Source organism: Microchirus variegatus (assembly GCF_963457635.1).
Source record: "Microchirus variegatus genome assembly, chromosome: 18".
In the NCBI taxonomy this organism is placed as follows: Eukaryota; Metazoa; Chordata; class Actinopteri; order Pleuronectiformes; family Soleidae; genus Microchirus; species Microchirus variegatus.
The window spans coordinates 21,519,310-21,544,550 of record NC_139819.1 but is presented as its reverse complement, the minus strand read 5'-3'; the positions used below and the strand labels follow the sequence as shown (position 1 = coordinate 21,544,550).

At 37.3% G+C, this 25,241-nt stretch overlaps 1 protein-coding gene across 1 annotated transcript; it reads right to left on the bottom strand.

The window, feature by feature from the left end:
- Positions 1 to 3,085: 3,085 nt before the first annotated feature.
- On the bottom strand, positions 3,086 to 24,939 carry arid5a (AT-rich interactive domain 5A; the record flags this gene model as incomplete). Its single annotated transcript, XM_083904659.1, has 7 exons — positions 3,086 to 4,216; positions 6,589 to 6,748; positions 6,838 to 6,935; positions 9,559 to 9,611; positions 10,040 to 10,208; positions 13,715 to 13,788; positions 24,891 to 24,939. 7 exons carry the CDS (start codon positions 24,937 to 24,939, stop codon positions 3,086 to 3,088), a joined length of 1,734 nt encoding a protein of 577 aa, XP_083760785.1.
- Positions 24,940 to 25,241: the final 302 nt, after the last annotated feature.

The following is a 25,241-nucleotide window of genomic DNA, read 5'->3' as shown; positions in this document are numbered from 1 at the left end:
CGTATACGTCCTCTTTGTTCTTCTTCTCGGTTTGACGTAGCGGCTGATGAACAGCACAGCGCCCCCACCTGGTACGGAGTGCGAGATCTATTAACAAAATTTTAACCAAAATGGATAAATAAAGTAATAGTAGTAGTATATCCATTCTACATGTTTTTCTGGACTTATTTTGTACTTTCCAAGTCTTATAAGACTTGGAAAGTACAAAATAAGTCCAGAAAAAATATTATTATATAAATATATATATATATATATATATATATATATATATTATATATAGTAATTTAAAATTATGTTGTCACTGTTTTTAATTCACTTATTTTTTTCTAGACGTTTAGAGTCGTAAAAACTGTGTATATACTGTATATTGTATTTAAATGTAACATAAACATACTTATTTCTATTGTGTATAACCTTAACTCGTCTATTTTTGTATACTCTTGCTTCTGTTATTGATCACAAAGTTCACACTAACGTCCCACAGAGAACTGTTTTACGCTGGACTTTCTAATCTGCACTAACCCACATTCATAATTTCAATTTTTGACTGAAATTAGAAAATGTTTCTGGGGTTGAATATTATAAATCCTCCTCCCAGATGTCTTTAGTTGACGAATAAACAATCAAATGCTTTAATATTCATGTATATGTTTTTATTCATCCATGATCATTTAATAATGACCTATTTAAATACACTGAAAAAGGCACAACATAATTATACACACAATATTTACAACAAACGTCACATCACAGTACAATGAGGAACAGAGCGGAAACAGAATCTGTATGTAAATCCACATATTTAACGTAACTGCATGTTTTCATATCATCTATGTGGGAAAATTCTGTCTTTGAAGTGGTTGTTTTTCTCGTAAATGTAAATATGTGAAGTGAAGTTTACGGTAAAAAAAATTCTGAGTAATTTCCGTCACAGTTGTTGAAGTTGAGCTATGTTTATGATTTTATTCGTCATCTGTTTGGTTTTCCTGGCTAACATTACCAGTGCACTACGGTGGCCCTGAGGTGCAAAACACAAACGCAAATCACAAAAAACAACACAAATCGAAAACACAAACACATATCACAAACGCAAATCAAAAAACACAAATGCAAATCACAAAACAAACGCAAATCAAAAACACAAACGCAAAACACAACACAAATCAAAAACACAAATCACAAACGCAAATCAAAAAACACAAACGCAAATCAAAAAACACAAAAACATTACCTCAAAACAGAAACACAAATCACGCAACGCAAACACAAAAGCAGAAAACACGAAATCATTAACTCACTTTAGCTCACTCAGTGTTTTGTGTTTTCTGCTTTTGTGTTTGCGTTGTGACTTAATGTTTTTGTGTTTTCTGCTTTTGTGTTTGTGATTTCTGCTTTTGTGTTTGTGTTTTTTAATTTGCGTTTGTGTTTTTTGATTTGTGTTTGTGTTTTTTGATTTGTGTTTGTGTTTTTTGTTTTGTGTTTGTGTTTTTTGATTTGTGTTTGTGTTTTTTGATTTGTGTTTGTGTTTTGTGATTTGCATTTGTGTTTTGCACCTCAGGGCCACCGTAGAAAACAGACTCATGTCAAGCAAAACTATCAGCGCGGACTGAGGGGAGTGTTTATACGACTGCTTTTCCACCAACGTTTCCAGGCAACTTTTATTACCAAGGAATTCATTAACTGAAAAATAAGTCTGTGTGCGTTTCCACCGCACCTCAAAGTTTGTTTTTGTTTTTCATAATCCTGCGTAAATGTGTTTACAATCCCATTAAACTGCTGAACAAATGCGTTACTTACTTTACGCAATGTTGTCTCCATTCTACAATTTATTGGATTAAACATGGACGTAGGGCTGGGTGATATATCGAAAATGTATCGTTATCGAAATTTAGGACGCTAATCGACGTCATTTTGCCGTTATCGATTCAATCGATAATTAAAAAAATAAATAATAAATAATAAATAAAATAAAAGTTGTTTTTGGCTGTGTGTGTGTAGGTAGGCAGACTACCTGTATGTTCATGTCCCTTTAAGACACTCGGACATTTATATCAGGCAAATGGTCAATTATGCAAATTAGGCGACGAGGTCATTTAGCAGCTTCGAACTTATCGTTCATTTATTGTTATCGAGGTGAGCTGCTCAATATATCGTGATATTGATTTGAGACCATATCGCCCCCAGCCCTACGTGGACGCAAAGTGGACGAGGCCATGTCTTGTCAGTTTCCTTCGGTTTATTAAAGGTCACATAGAGTGGTCCTGTTGCACATATATGTTAGTTATGGAGGTCTACTTACATACATTAACTTGTTTTTATGCTCAAAAACCTCCTAGTTGCTGTAAACGAGCCGATAGAAATCTCTCCTTACTGACGCTCTCCTCAGCCGAGATATTTCAGACATAAATCTCACCCCCAGAAGACAGAGTGTGTTGTGATTGGCCAGCCAGCGTAGAGCCTTCCCAACTGTCTTGTGATTGGCCAGTACCCGGAAGTGACATAATCAGCACACCTGCTCTCAGAAGCGCAACACCTCCACAACGGACGTTATTCTTCTTCTGCGGTTCAATGTACGCAACCGGATGTGCCCGGACTAGTGCCCGGAGCAGGACGATCTGCTGTTCATGTGAACCGCTGTTTACGTAGCCGGACCGGGTTTTTTCAGAGATCTCGCTGAGCCCGAGATTACAATAAAACACAGTTTGGCAAAAAAACGAAACTTCAGGGCTTCTTAAACAAGGTAATGACGCAGATACACACTAAAAAATAGCGTATATTGGAACTTCCAGTCTAGTTCCGCTTTAATCTGCGGTTCCAACACCAATGCAGGATATACTAATATAGACCTGCAGTGCACACTGGGTAAGGCACTTCTGAGATTCTACTACACAACAAAGAAGAAGAAACTTCAGCTTCAGCTTCGGTAAACAATCCAAAATCCATCAGATACACAGAGCGATAATCCAGCCGTCTCTTCCAAGATTGGGCTGAATCGGATCAGAGTTTTCCGATTTTATTTCCTCGTGTCCATCAGAAACGCAAGAGAGTTCGCGTGGATCGAACAGATTGGCGGGAAAAAACCCGATCACAGCTTGTGCGGATAGACGGGGTTGACGGCGGGTAAAGTGTATCCAGGCTGAGGGTTTAACAGAGGCACAGAATAAGAATAAGGATACGGATACGCCGACGGTCCCGGAGCCACGGGTACGCGGTGGTACATGAGCTGCGACTGCGGCAGCCTCATCCTGTTGGGCAGAAACACCGGGTGAAACGGCGGCAGGTGCCGAGAGTCTCTCTGCGACTTGTCGTAGCCGGAGAGGACGCAGAGGACGGGGAGCGCGGCGGCGGCGGCGGGGTGGGACAGACTCTGCGGCAGAGCGTGGACTTTCTGCAGCATCGTCCTGGATTTATTGTCCCTCCTCTCCGTGTGGTAAAGCCACGGCGTGGCGTGGCTCAGCTTCTTGGCGGCGGCGGCGGTAGCGGCGTCGTCCTGCTGCAGCGAGCGGCTCGGGTGGCCTCTGTAGCTCGGCCTGATGGGAGCGGGTCGCAGGAGCTGCGCGGGCGACTTCGGGACGACCTTGGTGAAGCTGGAGGTCGGCGTCGGCTGGAAAGGTCGGAGGGCGAGGTGTTTGCGGAGCGGCTCCCACGCCGCGCCGTCTTTATTCTGACTCTGCATCGACTCAGCAGTCGGTGACGGAGAGCCATCGTTGCGGTTATCCTCACCGCAAGTGGTGGACGGAACAGAGCTTTGAGGTCGCGTCGGAGGACAGTCCTCCGATGAGACGGAGAGAGGGGACGGGCTGCGGGACGAGGAGGAGGACAGAGGGAGCGGGGAGGAGGCGTCGGAGGATGCGCAGTTCGGACTGGAAGACGACGACGACGCCCGGGCCGGAGACTGTGAGCAGCAGATGACCGAGGGACGCTCTTTGTCCTCGCTCTGCGGAGGTTCTGCGGCCATGCTGAGGCTCGCCTGAGCCATTCGCTTCTTCTTCTCCAGAGGAGAGATGACCTCTGAAGGAGCAGGAGGAGCAGGAGGAGGAGCAGCAGGAGGAGGTGAGATGTGAGACGTCCAAGGAGTGGATGAGGGGACGGGCAGGAGAGCATAGACAGGAGAGCACATGTCTCTGTTTGGTTGAGAGCGGTCTGGATACGGTCTGTCTGACCACAGAGCAGAGCGAGGACGCATCACGGCGTCAGGACTCCTGTGGGTCAGGATCTGTGAAACAACAAAAAAACCACTCAATTTAGTGGAGAAAAACATGATTTCGTCACATATAACAGGGTCTCTGCAGTCAAATAATTAAAGGTGCATTATGAAATAAATCTAAAGCCACTAAATACTAGACACTGTGAGTGTCAGCTTTTAGGAGGAACAGGAATCTTCCAGTCGCCTCGATCATTCTCCACTGCTGCTCTAGAGCAGCCACACTTTCACTTTTAATCTCCGCTCACAATGTTTTTCTCTCCGACTCAGACTTTTAAAAAGAAAAATAGAATTCTGACTCTTCTCGCAATTCTGACTTTTCTCTTAGAATTCGAACTAAAATCTCTGAATTTTTACTTTTCTTCCCCAGAATTCCCCCAGACTTTTTTTTTTCTTCTGAGAATTCATCTCATAATTCTGAATTTAATCTCAAAAGTTTCTGTCTGTCTGTTTTTGCACATGAATGAAAAGAGAAAATTTGATTAAAAAAAAATCTTAATATATCAAATTTCGCAGAAAGGTTTTAATGCTGAAGGGAGTATAACAAATAGCCACTAGGGGGCAACACACTGGATGCAACAAAAAGAACCCTATGGGAAAATAAGCTTCTACTTGATTTACAATGTGAGTACATTTATTTTATACATTAAAGTTTATTTTAAAGGTGCATTATGTAATAAATCTAAAGCAACTGGCCATAAAATCCTCCTAATATGTCACAGAGACTCAGGAATAATGTTCATATAACAAACTGAACTCACCAACAACAACAGTACAGACAAAATATTTGCATTAAAAAAAATATTTTGCAGACTGCAAATCATGTTTATGTTTTGAAATCATGTATTGGCGTCATGTGGCGCCACCTACCGTCGTCTACCAATCATTGCAGTCAGTAGAGTCTCAGCTGCCGAGCAACCACGGGTTGCCAGTTACGTCAGAAAACAAAACCTAAAAAGACCTTGTTATTTTGAATTTGAGCGTAGTAACCGTTTTTGGCCACTTGCAATTCGGCTTAGCTGTGGGCTTTCGTTAAGTTTTCTCCGCTGCTATGCTAAGCTGTAACACACCGCGGTGCGCGCACAGCACACTAGCTAGCGGTGCTCGATAAATTCTCCCCGGGCAGCACAGGTGGCCTACTTTAGTTCCGTGTTGTGGTTATTGTTGTTATCGCATCCTCAAAACTGGAAACATTTCAAAGCGAGACTGAAGTTTATGCACTTTTTAAATAAAAGTAACGATTTCTAAGACCTTTCAAAATTGTATTTAAAACCTTTTATCCGATTTTAGGCAAATTTAAGACATTTTAAGGCCTTAAAGGGACACTATGTAGTATTTATGGGTTTATATAACCCAAAATCCACTTTTTTATACATATTATGTGCTCCTGCATTGTCTAGTCAATGTATAATAGTTTTTGTTTCATTTTCGTAGTGTTTCAAAAAGTCATGTAAAATAACATGGTCGCGGGCCGCGGTTGCATAGCCACTGTTAGCAGCGAGACGCCATGTTTCTACCGGAGCCTGTAAGGACAAACGCGAGAGAACAAATCAAGCGTCTCTTTACTTGTAGCGGAAGTCCCGCCTCCACTCTCTCCGCTTCGTCTGCTACGGCCGCGGTAGCTCGCCCTCTCCCTCACCTCACGAACCTCATCTGCTGACACGGAGAAAGACGACGAGGACGACATTTGACCGGCTGCGGATATCGTAGCGCTCAGGGAAGGGAGGGGGTGAGCAGAGGAGCAGTTCTTTGTTGTAAATTTCAGCCTCTCCTCTCGATGGCACTATAAACTACTAACTTCACCTTTAAATTCAAATTATTGGATTTAAGACTTTTTAAGCCCCCCGCAGATACCCTGTATTAGGTCCTAATACTTATGGCGCTTTTCCATCATACAACTAGAAAAGCACTCGGAGAGCGCAGACCTCCGCCAAGGCAGCTCAACCCCCTCCCCCCCCCCCACCCCTGCATGGATCACACCCAAAATGTAATCACTTGTTCCTGGTCCCATTGCGGACATTTCCTGAAAATTTCATCCAAATCTGTCCGTGACTTTTTTTGAGTTATGTTGCTAACAGACAAACTTCAGCGAAAACATTTACCTCATTAGCGGAGGTCAATTAAAGGTCTCTAATACAATAAAGAAAGATCAAAATAACGGCCGTAACACGGATAGAAAGTTGAGTTTTGTGCCAGAAATGATGAAAAATCAAACATTAGACATAGATTGTCCGAAGTTTCCGTTGGTCAAAAAGCCATTTAAACCCCAGATTGAATGGAAATAACTATTAATTTTATCATCTGTGCTTCGTGGAGCATCTGAGTCACATTTTAAAAAGTCTCTCCCATCGTCTCATATCTCCGTTCACGAGACCGTTGGTTACCTGTGAGTCCACGTCCGTGTCCAGCTGAGAGCTTGACCTCTTGACCTCGGCCTTCTTCACCTTGCTCTCCACGTTCCTCTTATACAGTTTCCGGGGTTTGCTCAGCGGCAGAGGTTTGTCCTCTTCGCCCTTGATGTGTCGCTCAAAGGGCAGCACCAGCCTGAGGGAACACACAAGTGCCTTTTTTAAACTGCTTTTCTTCATCATCATCTTCTTCCTCCTCCTCCTCATCATCATTGTCCTCCTCACCTCTCATAGTGTCGACGGGTACATGTAGCAGCACTGGTGCTCCCTGGACTTCCTCCCAACTCGTCGTAAACTTTCTTCCACAGACGCTGTGACGTCACCTGTTTAAAGACGAAAAAACACTTTTACAAACACTTCATCATTACAATTATATACATATATATACGTGTATATATATATATATATATACATACATATATATACGTATATATATATATATATATATATATATATATATATATATATATATATATATATACATACATATATATACGTATATATATATATATATATATATATATATATATATATATATATATGTATATATATATTCAACTCATAATTCTGAATTTAATTTAAAAGAAAACATTTGATTTTAAAAAATCTTAAAATATCAAATTCACATAAAGGTTTTTATGCTGAAGGGAGTATAACAAATGGCCACTAGGGGGGGGCAACACACTGGATGCAACAAAAAGAACTCTATGGGAAAATAAGCTTCTACTTCATTTACAATGTGAGTAAATATTTTCCTCTCTATCACTACTTTATTTTATTTACTTTTACAAACACTTCATCATTACAATTATATACATATACGTATATATACATATATATATATATATATGTATATAATAAACATATTATGTATATATATATACATACATGTACTGTATGTGGAAGATACTGAGTGTCAGCAGCCACACTTTCACTTTTTATATATATATATATATATATGTATATGTATATATATATATACATATACATATATATATATATACATATATATAATTCTGACTCTTTTCTCGCAATTCTGACTTTTTTCTCAAAATGTTGACATTTTTCCAAAGAATTCTAACTTTTCTCTTAGAATTCAAACTAAAATCTCTGAATTTTTACTTTTCTTCCCCATACTTTTTTCTGAGAATTCATCTCATAATTCTGAATTTAATCTCAAAAGTTTTGCACGTGAATGAAAAGAGAAAATTTGATTTAAAAAAAAATCTTAAATGATCAAATTTCACATAAGGTTTTTATGCTGAAGGGAGTATAACAAATGGCTACTAGGGGGAAACACACTGGATACAACAAAAAGAACTCTATGGGAAAATAAGCTTCTACTTCATTTACAATGTGAGTAAATATTTTTCTACTTTATTTTAAAGGTGCATTATGTAATAAATCTAAATCAACTGTTGCAAATATTTGCATGAAAACAAATATTTTGCAGACTGCAATTCATATTTATGTTTTGAAATCATGTTTTGGCGTCATGTGGCGCCATCTACCGCCGTCTACCAATCATTGCAGTCAGTAGAGTCTCAGCTGCCGAGCGACCACAGGGTTGCCAGTTACGTCAGAAAACCTCTGTATTTTGAATTTAAATGTAGTAACCGTTTTTGGCCACATTCTTACATAATATGGCGCCTTTAAATGTAAATGATGTTCCTATTTAAAGGGAAATAGATGATTAAGTGCAGCACGAAGGAGTTTGTGGTCGTAGGTTCCAAAACGGTCGTCCTAAATAAACTCAGATCATTAAGGTCTTAAAACCAACAGAGACACAGCGTGAGAAATGTTAGTTAATGACATAAAATCATCGTGTTTAAAGGATGAAATTGTACTAAAATATTCATTTTTTTTACCTCTAAACTAGAAACTCAGTGGTCCTAAGGTCATTTAAGTTTGAGGGCTGTGGTTTAACAGCTTCACACACACACACACACACACATTTCAGTGTGAATTGTGTGACCTGTTTCAGTGTCACAGTTAACACCGTCTCAGAGGTAAAGACAGTTTAGGCTTCAAGCGTCAGCTTAAGAAGCAGCGAGATGAAAGAGTTTTAGAGAGTGCACGCACACACACGCGCACACACACACACACACACACACACACACACACACACACACACACACACACACACACACACACACACACACACACACACACACTGTGGCGGTGGATTGAAGATCAAGGGTCAGCTCTGGTTTAAGAGCCTGAACTCAGCGTCTCACAGTGTGAAGAGCGTGTCCCACAGTGTCCTCATCATCATCACCATCATCATCATCATCATCATCATCATCATCACCACAGTGTGGGGGCGCTGACGCCTCAACTGTCCTAAACTGCTCTGTGGTTTAAAAACCTTCTGCTCATTTTCCACTCAGACGCTTGACTCCACTGTCTTACATCAGTTCAGGTGTTTGTGGAACGTAAACAAAACAAACAAATATATATATATATATACATACATATAAATATATATATATATATATATATATATATATATATATATATATATATACAGTGTATATATTCCTATTTTCTATTTTGAAAAACCACACAAAAACACCAGTTTGTGTTATTTGTGTACAGTTTATTTTTGTAACTTCTGGGAGAAAAAGGCAGCTAGTCTAAGCTTTTATTTATGCTAAAGTTATTTTTTGTACAGGAAGTAAGTTTTTATTTGTTTTGAATGAATAAATGTTCACTTTTGTCTTAAGTTTGCCTTTGTGTGATCACATGATCACATTATCTTATACAAACTGGATTGTTTTGATGCAATAATTTGCCTCAACACACTACGCATCGTATACATTTTTGAATCGAGAATCGTTTGAATCGAGAGTTGATTTTGAATCGAATCGTGAGCTGACCAAAGATTCACATCCCTAGTATATATATGTATATATATGTATGTATATGTACTGTATATATACTTACACTTTCATAGCCTCCACGTTTTTCTACAGCTTTGTAAATCCTCCAGAGATTAACTGCAAAAAAACACACAAAAATTAAACATCTGACGAAAACACATCTTTTTATTCATGTTTCCTTCTGTTTTTATTCATGTTCCCTTCAATTTCTATTCATTTTCCTTCCATTTTTTATTCATTTCATTAATTTTTCCCTTCTGTTTTTATTAATTTTTCCTGAAAATGAATCAAAGAGGAAGGGAAAATGCTAACATTACTGAGGTAAAAGTCTTAAAGTTGATATTTATACTGTACTTAAGTATGAAAAGTCATGTTCTAAATAACCCTAACCCATAAGTATTAAGGTTCAGTGGTTGGGCGAGTTCAATTCCTGGCTCTGCTGGTCTATACATGTGTCCATGAGCAAAGATGTTGCAGCGTGTGAAAACTGTGGTGTATATAAGGACAGAGAGTCCAGATTAGAGGTGGATTAGGGCTGAACTGACTCTGTTTGAAGCCCAGATGAGGAATCCTCTCGATGGCTGAACCTTTGTCCTTCATGAACGAGTGCAGACTGGACACAAACGCCTTCTCCTCCGTCTGCACCGGGCTGAGCCTCGACTCCTCCTCGCACTCGGTCGTCGAGTCGTGGATCTCGATCACGGGAGGAGACGCCTGCAGGTGACCGCACACACACACACACACACAGGTAAATTCATAATCACACACACACACACACAGATGGAAGAAGACGCTCTCTGTCGTCTCATGGGAGACAAATGTTGAAAGTGTTTTTTTCCACCACGACTTTCAATAATAACCACCAGACTTCCTGTGTGCAGCAGAGAGAGAGCTGTCAATCACTGAGGTCAGCGAGAGAAAACTGACGAGGTTAATCTGGGAAAGGTGATTTTTATGATGATCTAAAACTGAGGAGAACGAGATCAACGAGAGAGACCTTTATCAACATCTGTGTCAGATTATATCTGTTTATACTACTGTGATCATCTGTGTTTTACAGATTATATCTGTTATATAAACAGATATAATCTGTGTTTTATATACAGATTATATCTCTTAATATAACTGATATAATCTGTGTTTTATATACAGATTATATATACAGAATTCTGACTTCTCTCTTATAATTCTGATTTACTTTAAGCTCAGAATTCTGACTTCTCTTTTAGAATTCTGACTTTAATCTTAGAATTCTGACTTTCCCTCAAAATGTTTATTTTTTTTCCCTAAGAATTCTGACTTTAATCTCAAATGTTTAACATTATTTCCAAGAATTTAGACTTTTTTACTCTGAATTCCAACTTTAATCTCAGAATTCTGACTTAAATCTCAGTTTTTTAACATTTTTTTCTAAGAATTCTGACTTTTTTTACTCTGAATTACGACTTTAATTTTAGAATTCTGCCTTTATCTTAGAATTCTGACTTTCCCTCAAAATTTTGAATTTTTTTCCCTAAGAATTCTGACTTTAATCTCAAATGTTTAACATTATTTCTAAGATTTTTCAATGAATTCTCTCTTTAAAATTCTTTTAAATTCTAAATTGTGTCACTTTTCTCTGAGAATGAACTTATTTTCCCCGAATTCTTTAAAAAGTGTTTGTGAACACATGAATGTGAACGCTCTGATAACACAAACAGGCAGCAGCAGCTTCTCATTTACATCATTTGTCAAATTTCCACTCACACACACACTGTGTTTTCACCCTGGATCACTGCTGTCACTGCTCTTATTGACTGATTTATTGATTTATTGACACACTGTGTATATTTAAAATGTTAGATATGGAGCGATGACTGGACGTGAATACAAAGCCACTGTTTGTGGTTTGTGTGAAAGCAGAAATGAAAGAGTGAAGGCAGCAGAATTAAAGTCATCAGTTAAATGGACGGCAGTGAAGAAGAGAAACTGGAGGAGGAGGCGTTTGTTTCTCTATTTTAACGCTGATGATATTTGAAATTTAACCGTGACACCGTGACCTTCTTTCTGCAGCTGCTGCTGCTGCGTCTCACGCTAAATATTACGACGCGTAATCTCCCCGCAGACCTTTTTTACTTTTTTGCGTCAGTCGATTTTTTGACAACCACAAAACGGACAATGTCAGACACACACACGCACGCACACACACACTAACTCGCGGTGTCTTTATTTCAGTCATTATACAACAAATGGTCTCACCGTGGTTTCATAGTGAATACAGTTCCTGTATGTGGTTCCTGGTTCCCAGAAGTTAGGCCTCCACTCTGAGTAATAGTGAAGGTGCAGGCCTGTTTTTTTTAAACCAAAGATAGCCCCGACTGAGTCACAGCACAGCGTCTCTCACACACACACACTGACTTTTCCACTGTGTGTACATTATTTCACTCTGAATCTAAGAGTTCACGTAAAAAGAAAAAGACAATCGTGTAAAGTAACTTCTGTCAGATTGACTGATTTACTCTCGGTGAGTGATTCACAAAACTTTCAGTTTTATGCATCAATGGTTGTGTACAGGAAACGTCAAAGCCACACACACACACACACACATTCTTGTACTTGCTGCATACTGAGGACTGGGTTGCTGACAAAGTGAGGACCAGCATTTCCACTTTATAAATCAACACAATTACAAATATCTACTTCATGAATGACAACTACAAAGAACTACTTTGTTGCAGTACCATAAAATGTCTGCACGTGGAGCCCCAGAGCAAAAAGGGCTGAAAAACTTTTTCGAACTTTTTTTTTTAAATTTTTGGTCCAAAATTTGACAAAAACGTCATACAATACTATGTCGACCAATTTTTTTTTTTAAAAATGACCAAAAATGTTTGGTCCAAAATTTGACAAAAACTTCATACAATACTATGTCGACAATTTTGACAAATTGAGTATAGCATGTTATAGCAACCTAAGGAAGTGATTTGAAACAAAGTGAGGACCGGCCAAAATGTCCTCACTAAAAACCCTCACTGGTCCTCAGTATGCTGCAAGTACAAGAACACACACACACACACAGAGTGTGTGAAGTGTGTGTGTGTGTGTGTGCTGCAGATGTGACTCCACACTGTTGTGAAACGACATTCAGTTAATTTCCACTTGTTGGAAAACCTTGTGGGTGACTGATTGATGTCAGCGTGTCCACATATATGTATGTGTGTGTGTGATATATATGTGTGATATATATATGTGTGTATATGTGTGTGTGTGACTGTGGCTCGAGGTCGCCGAGGAAACCGCTCGCCTCGCAGCCAAGGCGATGCGTTTGTGGAGGAAATTTGACGAAGCGCTCGCGTCTCTCGAGCCGCGTCTCGTTTCAGTTACCAGAAGAGTGACGAGTTTCTCTACGCACATACACACACACACACACACACACACACACACACACACACACACACACACACACACACACACACACACACACACACACACACTGTGAAATATCCAGGTCTGATAATCTGACGAGCTGATAATCTCACGGCCAGAGCTCAATCGTCACTCTGCCCTCGTTACTCATTTCACAATCAGCAGAATTTGCCACCATCTCGAATTCACTTTAAGAACAAACAAAAAAAGGGAAATGAAAACAAAGTCATTGTGAGCAGAGGAGTCACTGACTGTAACTCAGGGAAATAAAAAATAATCCCCATCATCACTGACAGACGTCCAACTGACGTCTTCTTCATCTTTACCAGCACTGACTGACGTTAATCTGGACAAATCTGCTGAGATTAACGTTCTCTACAAACCCTTCAGAGACTCAAAATATTCTTGTTTTTTCATTACAACGTGTTAATCTCAGGATTACAAGGCTTCGTTTTCTCTTAATAATGAAATTGTAACAGAGTTGTGAGAAACATTTCTTTATGTGGCAATAATCACACAAATTAACTCACAATCTCAGGATTACAAGGCTCTTTAATCTCATAATTCAGATTTTTTTTTTGCTCATAATTCTGACTTTAATCTTAGAATTCTGATTTTAATTTTAGAATTCTGACTTTAATCTCACAATTCTGATTTTAATCTTAGAATTCTGTCTTTAATCTCATAATTCTGACGGCATCGACCCTCGATTCAAATATAAACAATACGTCAATATAAACGTGTGCGTGGAATAAAGACATAAATATGTAAATATATCATTGGAGACAATGAAACGTGTGCGGTTACACTGTTACCTGGTTCATCGTCCACTTGTCTTCAGCGTCGACTTCTGCCTGTGACGACGTCTCACTCTGTCCTCCGTCCTCAGCTGTGGACGAGAGACGGAAAGAAGTACAAATACTTTGTTAATTTATATTTATAGCAACTTTAGCAATTTCCTCTCACTCTCGTCTTTGTTACTCGTCACTACCAAATAAAATCAGAAGAAGAAGAAGAAGAAGAAGAGTTGGTATTATGGCCTGTATTTATTAGTGCTGTCGAATGTTAACGGCGTGAGCGTTAGCGCGCGCTAACGCACGTTTCCATGACGACTGACCGGAAAAAGACGCGTGTGACGACTCCCCGATTGTTAGAACGAGTCTCTAAAGTAACGCTAAACTTTAAAAACAGAGGCACACATACGCAATACACAGGTACGCTAACGTTATTTGTTAGCGCTGCTCTTTTCCTTTAATAAACAGACTGCTCCAGTTTCGACTGTAGGTGCGCTAACGGCGCTAACTGGTAAACGGTGCCTGGACTCTGGTGTCGCGGCACGAAAACATTATCATTAGCGTCATTAGCGTCTTTTGCACAGTACTAGTATTTATATCATTCTAAATATAACAACTTAAGTACATTTTACATCATGTACATTTTCTGGTAAAGATATTTGTACTTTTACTCAAGTATCCGCTTACTTTAAGCTACTTTATACAAAGACTGTTAATGTTAGCGCTGCTCTTTTCCTTTAATAAACAGACTTCTCCAGTTCCACTGTAGGCTAACGCTAATTGGCGCTAAAAGGAGCTAACGGAGCTAACTGGTAAACGGTGCCTGGACTCTGGTGTCGCGGCACGAAAACATTATCATTAGCGTCATTAGCGTCTTTTGCACAGTACTAGTATTTATATCATTCTAAATATAACAACTTATGTACATTTTACATCATGTACATTTTCTGGTAAAGATATTTGTACTTTTACTCAAGTATCCGCTTACTTTAAGCTACTTTATACAAAGACTGTTAATGTTAGCGCTGCTCTTTTCCTTTAATAAACAGACTGCTCCAGTTCCACTGTAGGCTAACGCTAATTGGCGCTAAAAGGAGCTAACGGAGCTAACTGGTAAACGGTGCCTGGACTCTGGTGTTGTGGCACGTAAACATGGCGTCATTAGCGTCTTTTTTGCGTCTTTTGCACAGCACTAGTATTTATATCATTCTAAATATAACAACTTAAGAAAAATTACTTTTCTGGTAAAGATATTTGTACTTTTAATCAAGTATCCGCTTACTTTAAGCTACTTTCTACAAAGACAGTTAATGTGTGTGAATGTTGGTTTTCAGAGGAAAAACCTCAATGAAGACATCGATCACATTTTTACAGAGAAACAGATATTTGTATTCAAAGCACTTTTTCTTTCTGTCCATTTTCTGACACTTATTCCCACAAACATTTAAAAAAAAAAAAGTCACTCGAACCTTTTTGTTAAACCGAGTCTGATATAAAACCACAGGCTGCAAAACCACTTCCTGCTCGTGAGCTGCACTGTAATTCTATCCGATATTGAGACTCGAGGCGATAGTGAAACAAACGCGTTATTCTGCACAGTTTAGAAGGAACGCGGCGCTTTAAAGACGAACGTTTAAAGTCTAAAGTCGGGATTAAAAGCCGCCGTGAACGAGTGAAACGGCGTGAACAGCAGCAGCGACTGTTCGCCCACAGCGATATTATCATCTGAGCTAAACCAATATACTTCTCTTCTGAGATCACTTGTTTCCTGTGCTGCGGCTTGAACCGTAAATTCTGCTTTCAGTCGCTGCAACTTCTGCATTTTCACGTCAGCTTTTTTAAAAATATATAATATACTGCTCGTCTAAAGCCCATCACTCATTTAACACGATTTTAACCATAATAATCTACAATGTCGGACAGATTATTGTCCTTTTTTGGGGGGGGGTTTAGAAGTATAAATATGACTTTTCTGTGACACGTTTGTCCTTTAAATTAAAAATACACAACATTTTCTGTCATAGGAGATAAAAACTAGGACAATTTCACATTCAGAGTGTAAAACTGCAAAAAAATTGCACTCAAGTAGAAAATTCACACATCTGTACTTTACTTTGTGATTTACTTCTTCTTCAGAATTACAAATACGACTTTTCTATGACATTTAAATCATCAAATATCACATTTTACAGCAAAAAAAGGAGAATAAGTGAAGAAAGAAGAATACGTGAATAAAGACTTCAGCGTATTTAAGATTTAGCAAAACTAAAACAACACAGTTTTGACGATAAAAAGAGTGAAAACACAACGGTATGTGGTGTAAATAAAGGTGTTAATAAAGTTTAAAAGTGACACTCACCCATGTGTGTGTGTGTGCGCGCTGTCCTCAGTGTGAGACTCTGAAGCTCCGTCCTCGACTCGTCACCTCGAAATAGGAAGGTGTTTCCACAAGAGTTTCATTGGTCGACTGAAGGCACCGCAGCCTCATCATTTTTTTCTCTGGTTTGTTTCAGTTTGTTTTTCCTCTTCTTCTTACTTAATAATCTCATCTGGTTACTTTCACACACAATCTAATCTTAATCTGATCCAATTTGAACGGAAAACCATGTAAAAACTGTGTGCAGTTGATTTTTTTTTTTTCTTCACAGATCAATCTGAATTTTAGGTGATCGGTAGTCGATCACCTAAATAAGTTCCGATTAAATTTTGGTAAGAATTTACCCACTGACGAAGACAAAAAACACGATCAAACTGTCAAGAAATCCCATTCATTTACAATGGAAAAAACTGTCGAAAAAGAAATAATATCTCTATCAAAGTTAATCGGATTTTGACAAAATTTGGTATATGTGTGCAGGATTAGATAATCTATAGCTCAATCTGAATTTTATGTGATGTGTATCTGATCACCCAAGTAAGTTCTGATTAAATTTTGGTAAGAATTTACCCACTGACAACGACACAAAACACGATCAAACTGTCAAGAAATCCCATTCATTTACAATGGAAAAAACTGTCAAAAAAAAAGAAATAATATCTCTGTCAAAGATTATCGGATTTTAACAAAATTTGGTATATGTGTGCAGGATTAGATAATCTGTCATCAGAGTAGATTTCAGTAAGATCTGATTCAGATCACGGATTTGACGGCAATTTAAATTCAACATGTTTCAGTCCCATTGAGAAAGTTCAGGGTTATATCAAAATCAATATAATATCTAATATAATATAATGCAATATATTGATGGAAAGTTGGTTCACTTTTTGTCTTAAATCAACATTTTATTATTCTTATTAAAATATGCGATCACACTAGCTAATAGTTATTAAAAAATTAATAGAACATTTTTTTTTTTAGTAACAATCAGAAAATAATTTGTCCCTTGTCCATTTTAAGATATGGGTGCTACTATTATTATTTATTTGGAAAAAATTAAAGATAAAATAAATATATTTGAATATTTAAATAAGAAGACGTGATTTTGGGTTTTGTTGCTAACAGTAGGTTACATACTGTATCTTTAAGACCCTTCAACTACATGAGTCACACGGTATATTCTTCTCATTATTGTTATAATGAGTTTGTTCTTGACAGAATAAAACGTGGTGACCTTTAACGTCCAGACGCAATTCTGAGTTTAGGGAAGTGAAAGAAAACAAAGTGTCAAACACTGGGTTTGAATATAAACAATAAAAACAGCTCACGACATTCAAATTAAGATGTGTATCGATGCTACAATAGATATCAGCTTCATTCATTATATTCATTAATGTGTGCTAAAAACACACCTTTTTAAGACAAAGTCTTCATAAACGGAACAAAAACTATGGTTTGATTCATTGTCGAAAAGCTTTTCTTAGAAATCTTTAGCTTAAGCAGCAACAATGAGCGACCTTTGACTCTTAGTTCCTGATTTGGGCATCGATTCCTAAAATGCAGCCGTTTCTGGAACAAAGACGTTTTTTTTGAGAAATTGTCGTTTTTGTGTCATTTACACTCATTTCCAGAGGTTCAAAGACTTTATTTAGACCATTTTTTATTTTTTAATTTATCTGTTCATTCACCGTGACTGTAACTTTATTTGTGGCTTGTATGCATATTTATGTTGTATTTAGCTTTAAATAATGACCATAAAACGCTTGTTTATCTACGATTAAATTAGAGGTAATATACGACTAAAATGTAGATTTAGGCTCTATGGAGATGACGCGCTTGTTTATATACGATTAAATTAGAGGTAATATACGACTAAAATGTAGATTTAGTCTCTATGCAGATGACACGCTTGTTTATCTACAATTAAATCGGAGGTAATATACAACTAAAATGTAGATTTAGTCTCTATGCAGATGACACGCTTGTTTATCTACGATTAAATTAGAGGTAATATACAACTAAAATGTAGATTTAGTCTCTATGCAGATGACACGCTTGTTTATCTACGATTAAATTAGAGGTTATATACGACTAAAATGTAGATTTAGTCTCTATGCAGATGACACGCTTGTTTATCTACGATTAAATTAGAGGTAATATACAACTAAAATGTAGATTTAGTCTCTATGCAGATGACACGCTTGTTTATCTACGATTAAATTAGAGGTTATATACGACTAAAATGTAGATTTAGTCTCTATGCAGATGACACGCTTGTTTATATACGATTAAATTAGAGGTTATATACGACTAAAATGTAGATTTAGTCTCTATGCAGATGACACGGTTGTTTATCTACTATTAAATTAGAGGTTATATACGACTAAAATGAAGATTTAGTCTCTATGTAGATGACACGCTTGTTTATCTGTGCTTAAATTATATTATAATGATATTATTAAATTATTATTATGTTTGGACATTTCAGAGAAGAAAAAACACTGAATTCAACGGTGATGTGAGACAGTAAATATACACAGAGTATATGAGGGGGGTTTTATTGGAAAAATTCAAACTAGTTTTGAGTCAGAGTTGAGTCGTGTTGAGTAAACGGCTTCTCTAAAGGTTCTGATGATGATGAGGACGAAGAAGAGTTCAGAGCTGACGTTTTAAGGAACAGGCAGAAGTTACTTCTTCAAAATGGTTTCTACCGACTGACCGTTGCCTTAAATATAGGAGTTAAAAATAAACAATGCCAAAGAGTCCAAGCAGATGCAGCTTTTTTGACCTCAACACAGAAGTCACTTCAAAATAAAGTGATTATTATTATTTATGGAATAAAAACAGTCATGAATATTTCTGTGATAAATTTCATATGGAAATCAAATTGTTCGTAATCTCACTTCCAGAACTGACGTGTCATAATCTCACGATCAAATAAGGCAAATTGTTCAAATCTCAGATTAAAATAAAAGATATTTAAATCTGAAATCAAAAGAGTGACGACATTATCTCGGAACCAAATCTCAAATAGAATTTTATATATCGAAACCAAACTCAGTATAATCTCACTTGAAAACTGATGAATCATAATCTAAGAATCTCAAATTAGGATTATTTTCAAATATCTACAAATCGTTTAAATCACAAATTGAATTTATTGCAATTTTGCAAATATGTGAATATAGTAATGTTTAAAAGAAAATGTTTGAATGATATTGTGTAAAATTTCATTCCGGTAACATAAATAAACAAAGATATTTTTAAAAGCATAATTCAACAAAAACACGATGTAAATAAATCATTTGTGCATTGGATTTAATTTGATTTTAGAGATTCTGCTTTGTTTTCTTTGACCTTTTAAAAACTCTACCTTCTTTTTCCGTCACCAGTAAAATGATAAAACAACAAAAACATTGTGGAGCGACAGAGTTTTGAATTTTTCCTTCACATGTTTTTTAAAATCAGTCAAAAGGAGGATGTTGGATTCCCCCGTCTGACTTTGACATTTCAGAACCATTAAGATTTAAAGGTCAAATTAACCAAATATCGACAAACTGTCCTAATTTCAGAGGGATTTTTTTTTTCTCACTCACTCACCGCCTTTTTTTTTGTAATAGATACAAAACAAGTTTTGGTTTGGGTTTTAAAAACAGTTTTAATGTCAAGATGAAGAACAGTGATCTGGTGTGAGTTTGAAGTTTTGTTGTGTTTTGACAATTAAGTATTAAGTCTCTATGCAGACGACACGCTTGTTTATCTACGATTAAATTAGAGGTAATATACGACTAAAATGTAGATTCAGTCTCTATGCAGATGACACGCTTGTTTATATACAATTAAATTAGAGGTTATATACTAATAAAATGTAGATTTAGTCTATAAGCAGATGACACACTTGTTTATCTGCGATTAAATTAGAGGTAATATACGACTAAAATGTAGATTTAGTTTCTATGCAGATGACACGCTTGTTTATATACAATTAAATTAGAGGTTATATACTAATAAAATGTAGATTTAGTCTCTATGCAGATGAAATGTTTGTTTATCTGCGATTAAATTAGAGGTAATATACAACAAAAATTTAGATTTAGTCTCTATGCAGATGAAACGTTCATTTATCTGCGATTAAATTAGAGGTAATATACGACTAAAATGTAGATTTAGTCTCTATGCAGATGACACGATTGTTTATCTGCGATTAAATTAGAGGTTATATACGACAAAAATGTAGATTCAGTCCCTATGCAGATGAAACGTTTGTTTATCTGCGATTATTTCAACATTGAAATTTGAGAATATTTGCCGTTTATGTGGTGAAATGAGACTTTATAAGAAACCTATTTTGATTCCAATGAACAGCGACATGTTTTGAAGAAACTCTTGTTGAGTTGTCAGCTGCAGCAGATTAACCATGTTACAAATGTGGGGATGATGAGCAAAAACATCATCATCAACATCATCATCATCATCATGAGAGAAGAGAAAATCCCCAGCCATTCATCTCAGACTTTCACTGACACAAACATGTGAGGTTGAGGTCGAGGGCAATGGACGCAATTCAAAGCAGAGCGAGTGGAGAAAATATTGTGAATACGAAACAGAAGAAGAAGAAAAGAAAGATTTCTGGTCTGAAGTGAGTCACAATCCTGAGAACAATGTGCTCATGTTTCAGATTCCCGTCATGCTGAGAAACTGTCACTTTCTGTGCTGCGCAAACAGCTTTGACACGAAGAAAATGAACATTTCCACTTTATATAACAACAGATATTTAATAGAGAGAGAGAGAGAGGTTTTGCTTCAGGTTTTAACATCAGTGGGAGTAAATATTACAAAAGCTTCCGCGTTGTGAGACGACGTGTAGGAGTGTGTGGAAATTCTCCTGAAACTAAAGCCCAGACAACACGGTGATTCATCTCAGGACGAAGCTGATATCCGATTAAATCTGAGGACAATTTCAGCTCAAATTTCAGATTCCGCAAACTGCTCAAACGTCGTATTTGATTTGTGTATTATAGGGTTATTCAATTAAATGTAATTGCAGAATGATATTTACATACATATTTTTGATATACTAGAACGTCATTAAAATAAATGCACATTTAACACCAGCAGCCAGTCAAGATCCGAGCTTAAACGTTATTAAATGTGTTATTTGTTTTTGTTAAAATTTCCATTTTAGGCGTTTTTATAAAAACTATGCAGCCTATAGTTCGTATTCGTATAAGTTGCTATTGTAAAAATGTAGTGAAACATAAATTATAGAGATTATACATGTTTGCAAAACATACCTTTGCTTAATTTAGCTTCAATTTCAGCCAAATGTTCAATAATTTCAGCAGAACTTTGCACAATGGGACCTTTAAAATACATCTTAAAACACTAAAATAAGATGGTGGACGTCCCTGGAGACTAACTATAACATAGGGTTCCCACACCTATGTTGACATAAAATTCAAAGACTTTCCAGGACCGATTTCCTCAAATTCAAGGGTCAAATGTGCGAACGGTGTAAACCGTTTTTCATCATATTGCCTCAAATTAAACTGCAGACCATAATCGTCAGTGATTTTTGAGTGGTTTATTCAGCTTTTATGTGAATTTAGTGTGTCTTTTGTTGTACAATTGTAAACACGTGTAGATTTAGAGCTGATCTGGGTTAGTTTTGTACGGTGGCCCTGAGGTGCAGAACACAAACGCAAATCACAAAACACGACACAAATCAAAAAACACAAACGCAAATCAAAAACACAAACGCAAATCAAAAAACACAAACGCAAATCACAAAAAACACAAACGCAAATCAAAAAACACAAACGCAAATCAAAAAACACACACGCAAATCAAAAAACACAAACACAAATCAAAAACACAAAAACATTAACTCAAAAAGGGAAACAAATCTGCCGTTCCATGTAGAAGTGCACACTACAGGTAGCCACAGTTCGAATCCCGCACAAACACAAAAGCATTTAACACAACAACATTATCTCACAACAGAAACGCAAATCATAAAACGCAAACAAAAAAGCAGACAACACAACGGAAATGCATGTCAAAGCGGAAACGCAACTCAAAAAACAACAACGCAAAACGTTGTTTCCCGCGATTGACCAGTGTTGTCGCTCATTGTTTGTCTGTGTTTTTAACATCCGTGTTTTCTGCTTTTGTGTTTGCGTTTTGAGTTAATGTTTTTGTGTTTTTGATTTGCGTTTGTGTTTTTTGATTTGCGTTTGTGTTTTGCGTTTGTGATTTGCGTTTGTGTTTTTTGATTTGCGTTTGTGTTTTTTGATTTGCGTTTGTGTTTTGTGATTTGCGTTTGTGTTTTTTGATTTGCGTTTGCGTTTTGTGATTTGCGTTTTTTGATTTGCGTTTGTGTTTTTTGATTTGTGTTTGTGTTTTGTGATTTGCGTTTGTGTTTTGCACCTCAGGGCCACCGTAGTTTTGACCCATTTAACCAGGATTAAAACATTGAAAAATCTCTTTTACAACAGAGTTCTGGTTCATTAAAGGCTGATTTCACAGCCTGAACCTGTAAATATGTCCATAAAAACTCGTATAGAAATTGGTTTGAGAAAGATCGTGAGAAAGAGACACACGGCTACAGGAGGTTAAGTGGAGATTATACTGTACATGGTTATTATTTTGTTATTATTCAGACGTGTCGTTCGCTCGCTCGCACACAGCAGTGAGTGAAGGATGTGGGTGAAGATAAAAATCTGATATTTCTTGTGAAAATGAAACCTATGCATTAACGTGGTGAATTCCCCAGCTGTTAGCGTCTTATTCCAGGAAACTGATTTTACAGCGAACACAGAGTTGGTCTCGCTGTGTGTGTGTGTGTGTGTGTGTGTGTGTGAGTTACTGTTAAACCTCTGAAAATCCCTCAGATTATTCTCCGTTATTTCACATCACAACACTCCTTTGAAAAGATATACGAAGAAATGCTGCCGCTTTTGTTTATTTCTTTTATTATGAAGAATGTCTGTGCATCATTATTATTATAATAGAGACTCTGGGAAAAACAAACGTGAATGAATGAATGAATGAATGAATGAATGACGCAACAAACACATTATGCCCTTTTTCTGTTCGCCGACCCTCAAAAGGTTTAAAAGAGCGAGGACTCTTTCTCACTTCCCCTCAGTGCGGCACCGTATGATATCACACAGGATTATTTGAAATAATCTCAACCTCAGATTATAACCCGCTCCAATCTGACCGAGCAGAGATTATGATTATTTTGACTTTAGCGTGAATGAACGTGTTGAAATGAACGGACTGAGATGGAAACAAACCGTATGATATCACACAGGATTATTTGAAATAATCTCAACCTCAGATTATAACCCGCTCTTATCTGACAGAATCTATATCGCTAATCAGAGAGCAGAAATTATCATTATTTTTACTTTAGCATGAATGAACGTGTCGAAATGATCGGACTGAGATGGAAACAAACCGTATGATATCACACAGGATTATTTGAAATAATCTGTAGTTATGCACCAAATCTCAACCTCAGATTAACCCGCTCTAATCTGACAAGAGCAGAAATTATCATTATTTGGCTTTAGCGTGAATGAATGTGTTGAAATGAAAATAAACCGTATGATATCACACAGGATTATTTGAAATAATCTCAACCTCAGATTATAACCCGCTCTAATCTGACAGAATCTATATTGTTAATCAGAGAGCAGAAATTATCATTATTTTGACTTTAGCGTGAATGAATGTGTTGAAATGATCGGACTGAGATGAAAACAAACCGTATGATATCCCACAGGATTATCTGAAATAATCTCAACCTCAGATTATAACCCGCTCTAATCTGACCGAGCATAAACGATCATTGCTTAGACTGAACGTGTTGAAACAGCGTTTCGAGGACTGAGACGAAAACAAAGCATGGAGACTCAGTTCAGTCACAGTTAAAGGGAAACTCCGCCTGTTTTTCAATCTCTCAGCAGGAGAAACACAGCAACAAAAAACAAGCAATAATCTGAGTTTCATCTTAAATATTCACGTCCACCACGGTCAGAACACTTTACTAAAACTAAAAAGGTTTCAACTGCATCATAAGAATGATCTGAATAATCATAATAAAAAAGAGGAAAATTCAGTCTGACGCTAAATAAAGGCAAAAAAAACCACAAACGAGGCAAAACATCAACAAAGTGGAAACATCGTCTCCTGAAATATTCAGACGCGTTTGCTACAAGTAACAAAATCATCATCAGGGCTGAGATCAAACAAACTGATTCTTCCCGTCATTACTGGATTACTTTTTAATCCGTTTTTTAACGTTTGAGCTTCAATTATTAACACACGTATTGCACTGTGACGTCAAATTATGCACAAATGTGTTTACGTTAACTACTTAACGAATAATTTTTGACGTTAACGGACACCCGAGATGCCGACATATCGGGAGTTCTATAACCAATGCCGATATGTTTTCATCTCTTCTATTGTGACATTAACATATACAGTATGTAGATTTTCTTTCATTGTACGCAAAAAATAACCAAAAAGTGTAGTAGTTGAAGTCAAGGAGGTTGCAACCTGTTCCAATAATACATTATCGTCCGATACCGATATTGTGCCGATAATATCCTGATATTTTAATGACGTACCAGGTGAGAGAAATGCACATTTTTTATACAATTTTCCCTCTTAAAGGAATACTTCACCGCTTAGCATTTAGCTTTGTATTACTAGGATAGGGGTAGTATTTTTGAAAAATTGTGCTTCCCAACCTCAGTTTCCACTGAGTCGAAACTGCAACTCTAATACCACACGTTTTAGACCGACTCGTAAGGGGACGGGACCTCCTGGCGTACCTGTAAACAGTGTCCGCCATCTTTGCTAACCTTTACGCTAACAGAAACAAGTGCCACCGGTGGGCACGTAAGAAAGAAAACAATTAAGCTAATTCTCTACTCACCACCAGTGACACTTGGTCCTGTTAGCATAACTGTTAGCAAATATGGCGGACACAGTTTACATGCTGGGAATGAGGTCCGGTCCACTTTTAGACCCACTCGTAAGTGGACGGGACCTCATTCCCAGAATGAAAACAGTGTAGGCCATCTTTGCTAACCTTTACGCTAACAGGACCAAGTGTCACTGGTGGCCACAACAAAGAAAAGAATGAAGCTAGTT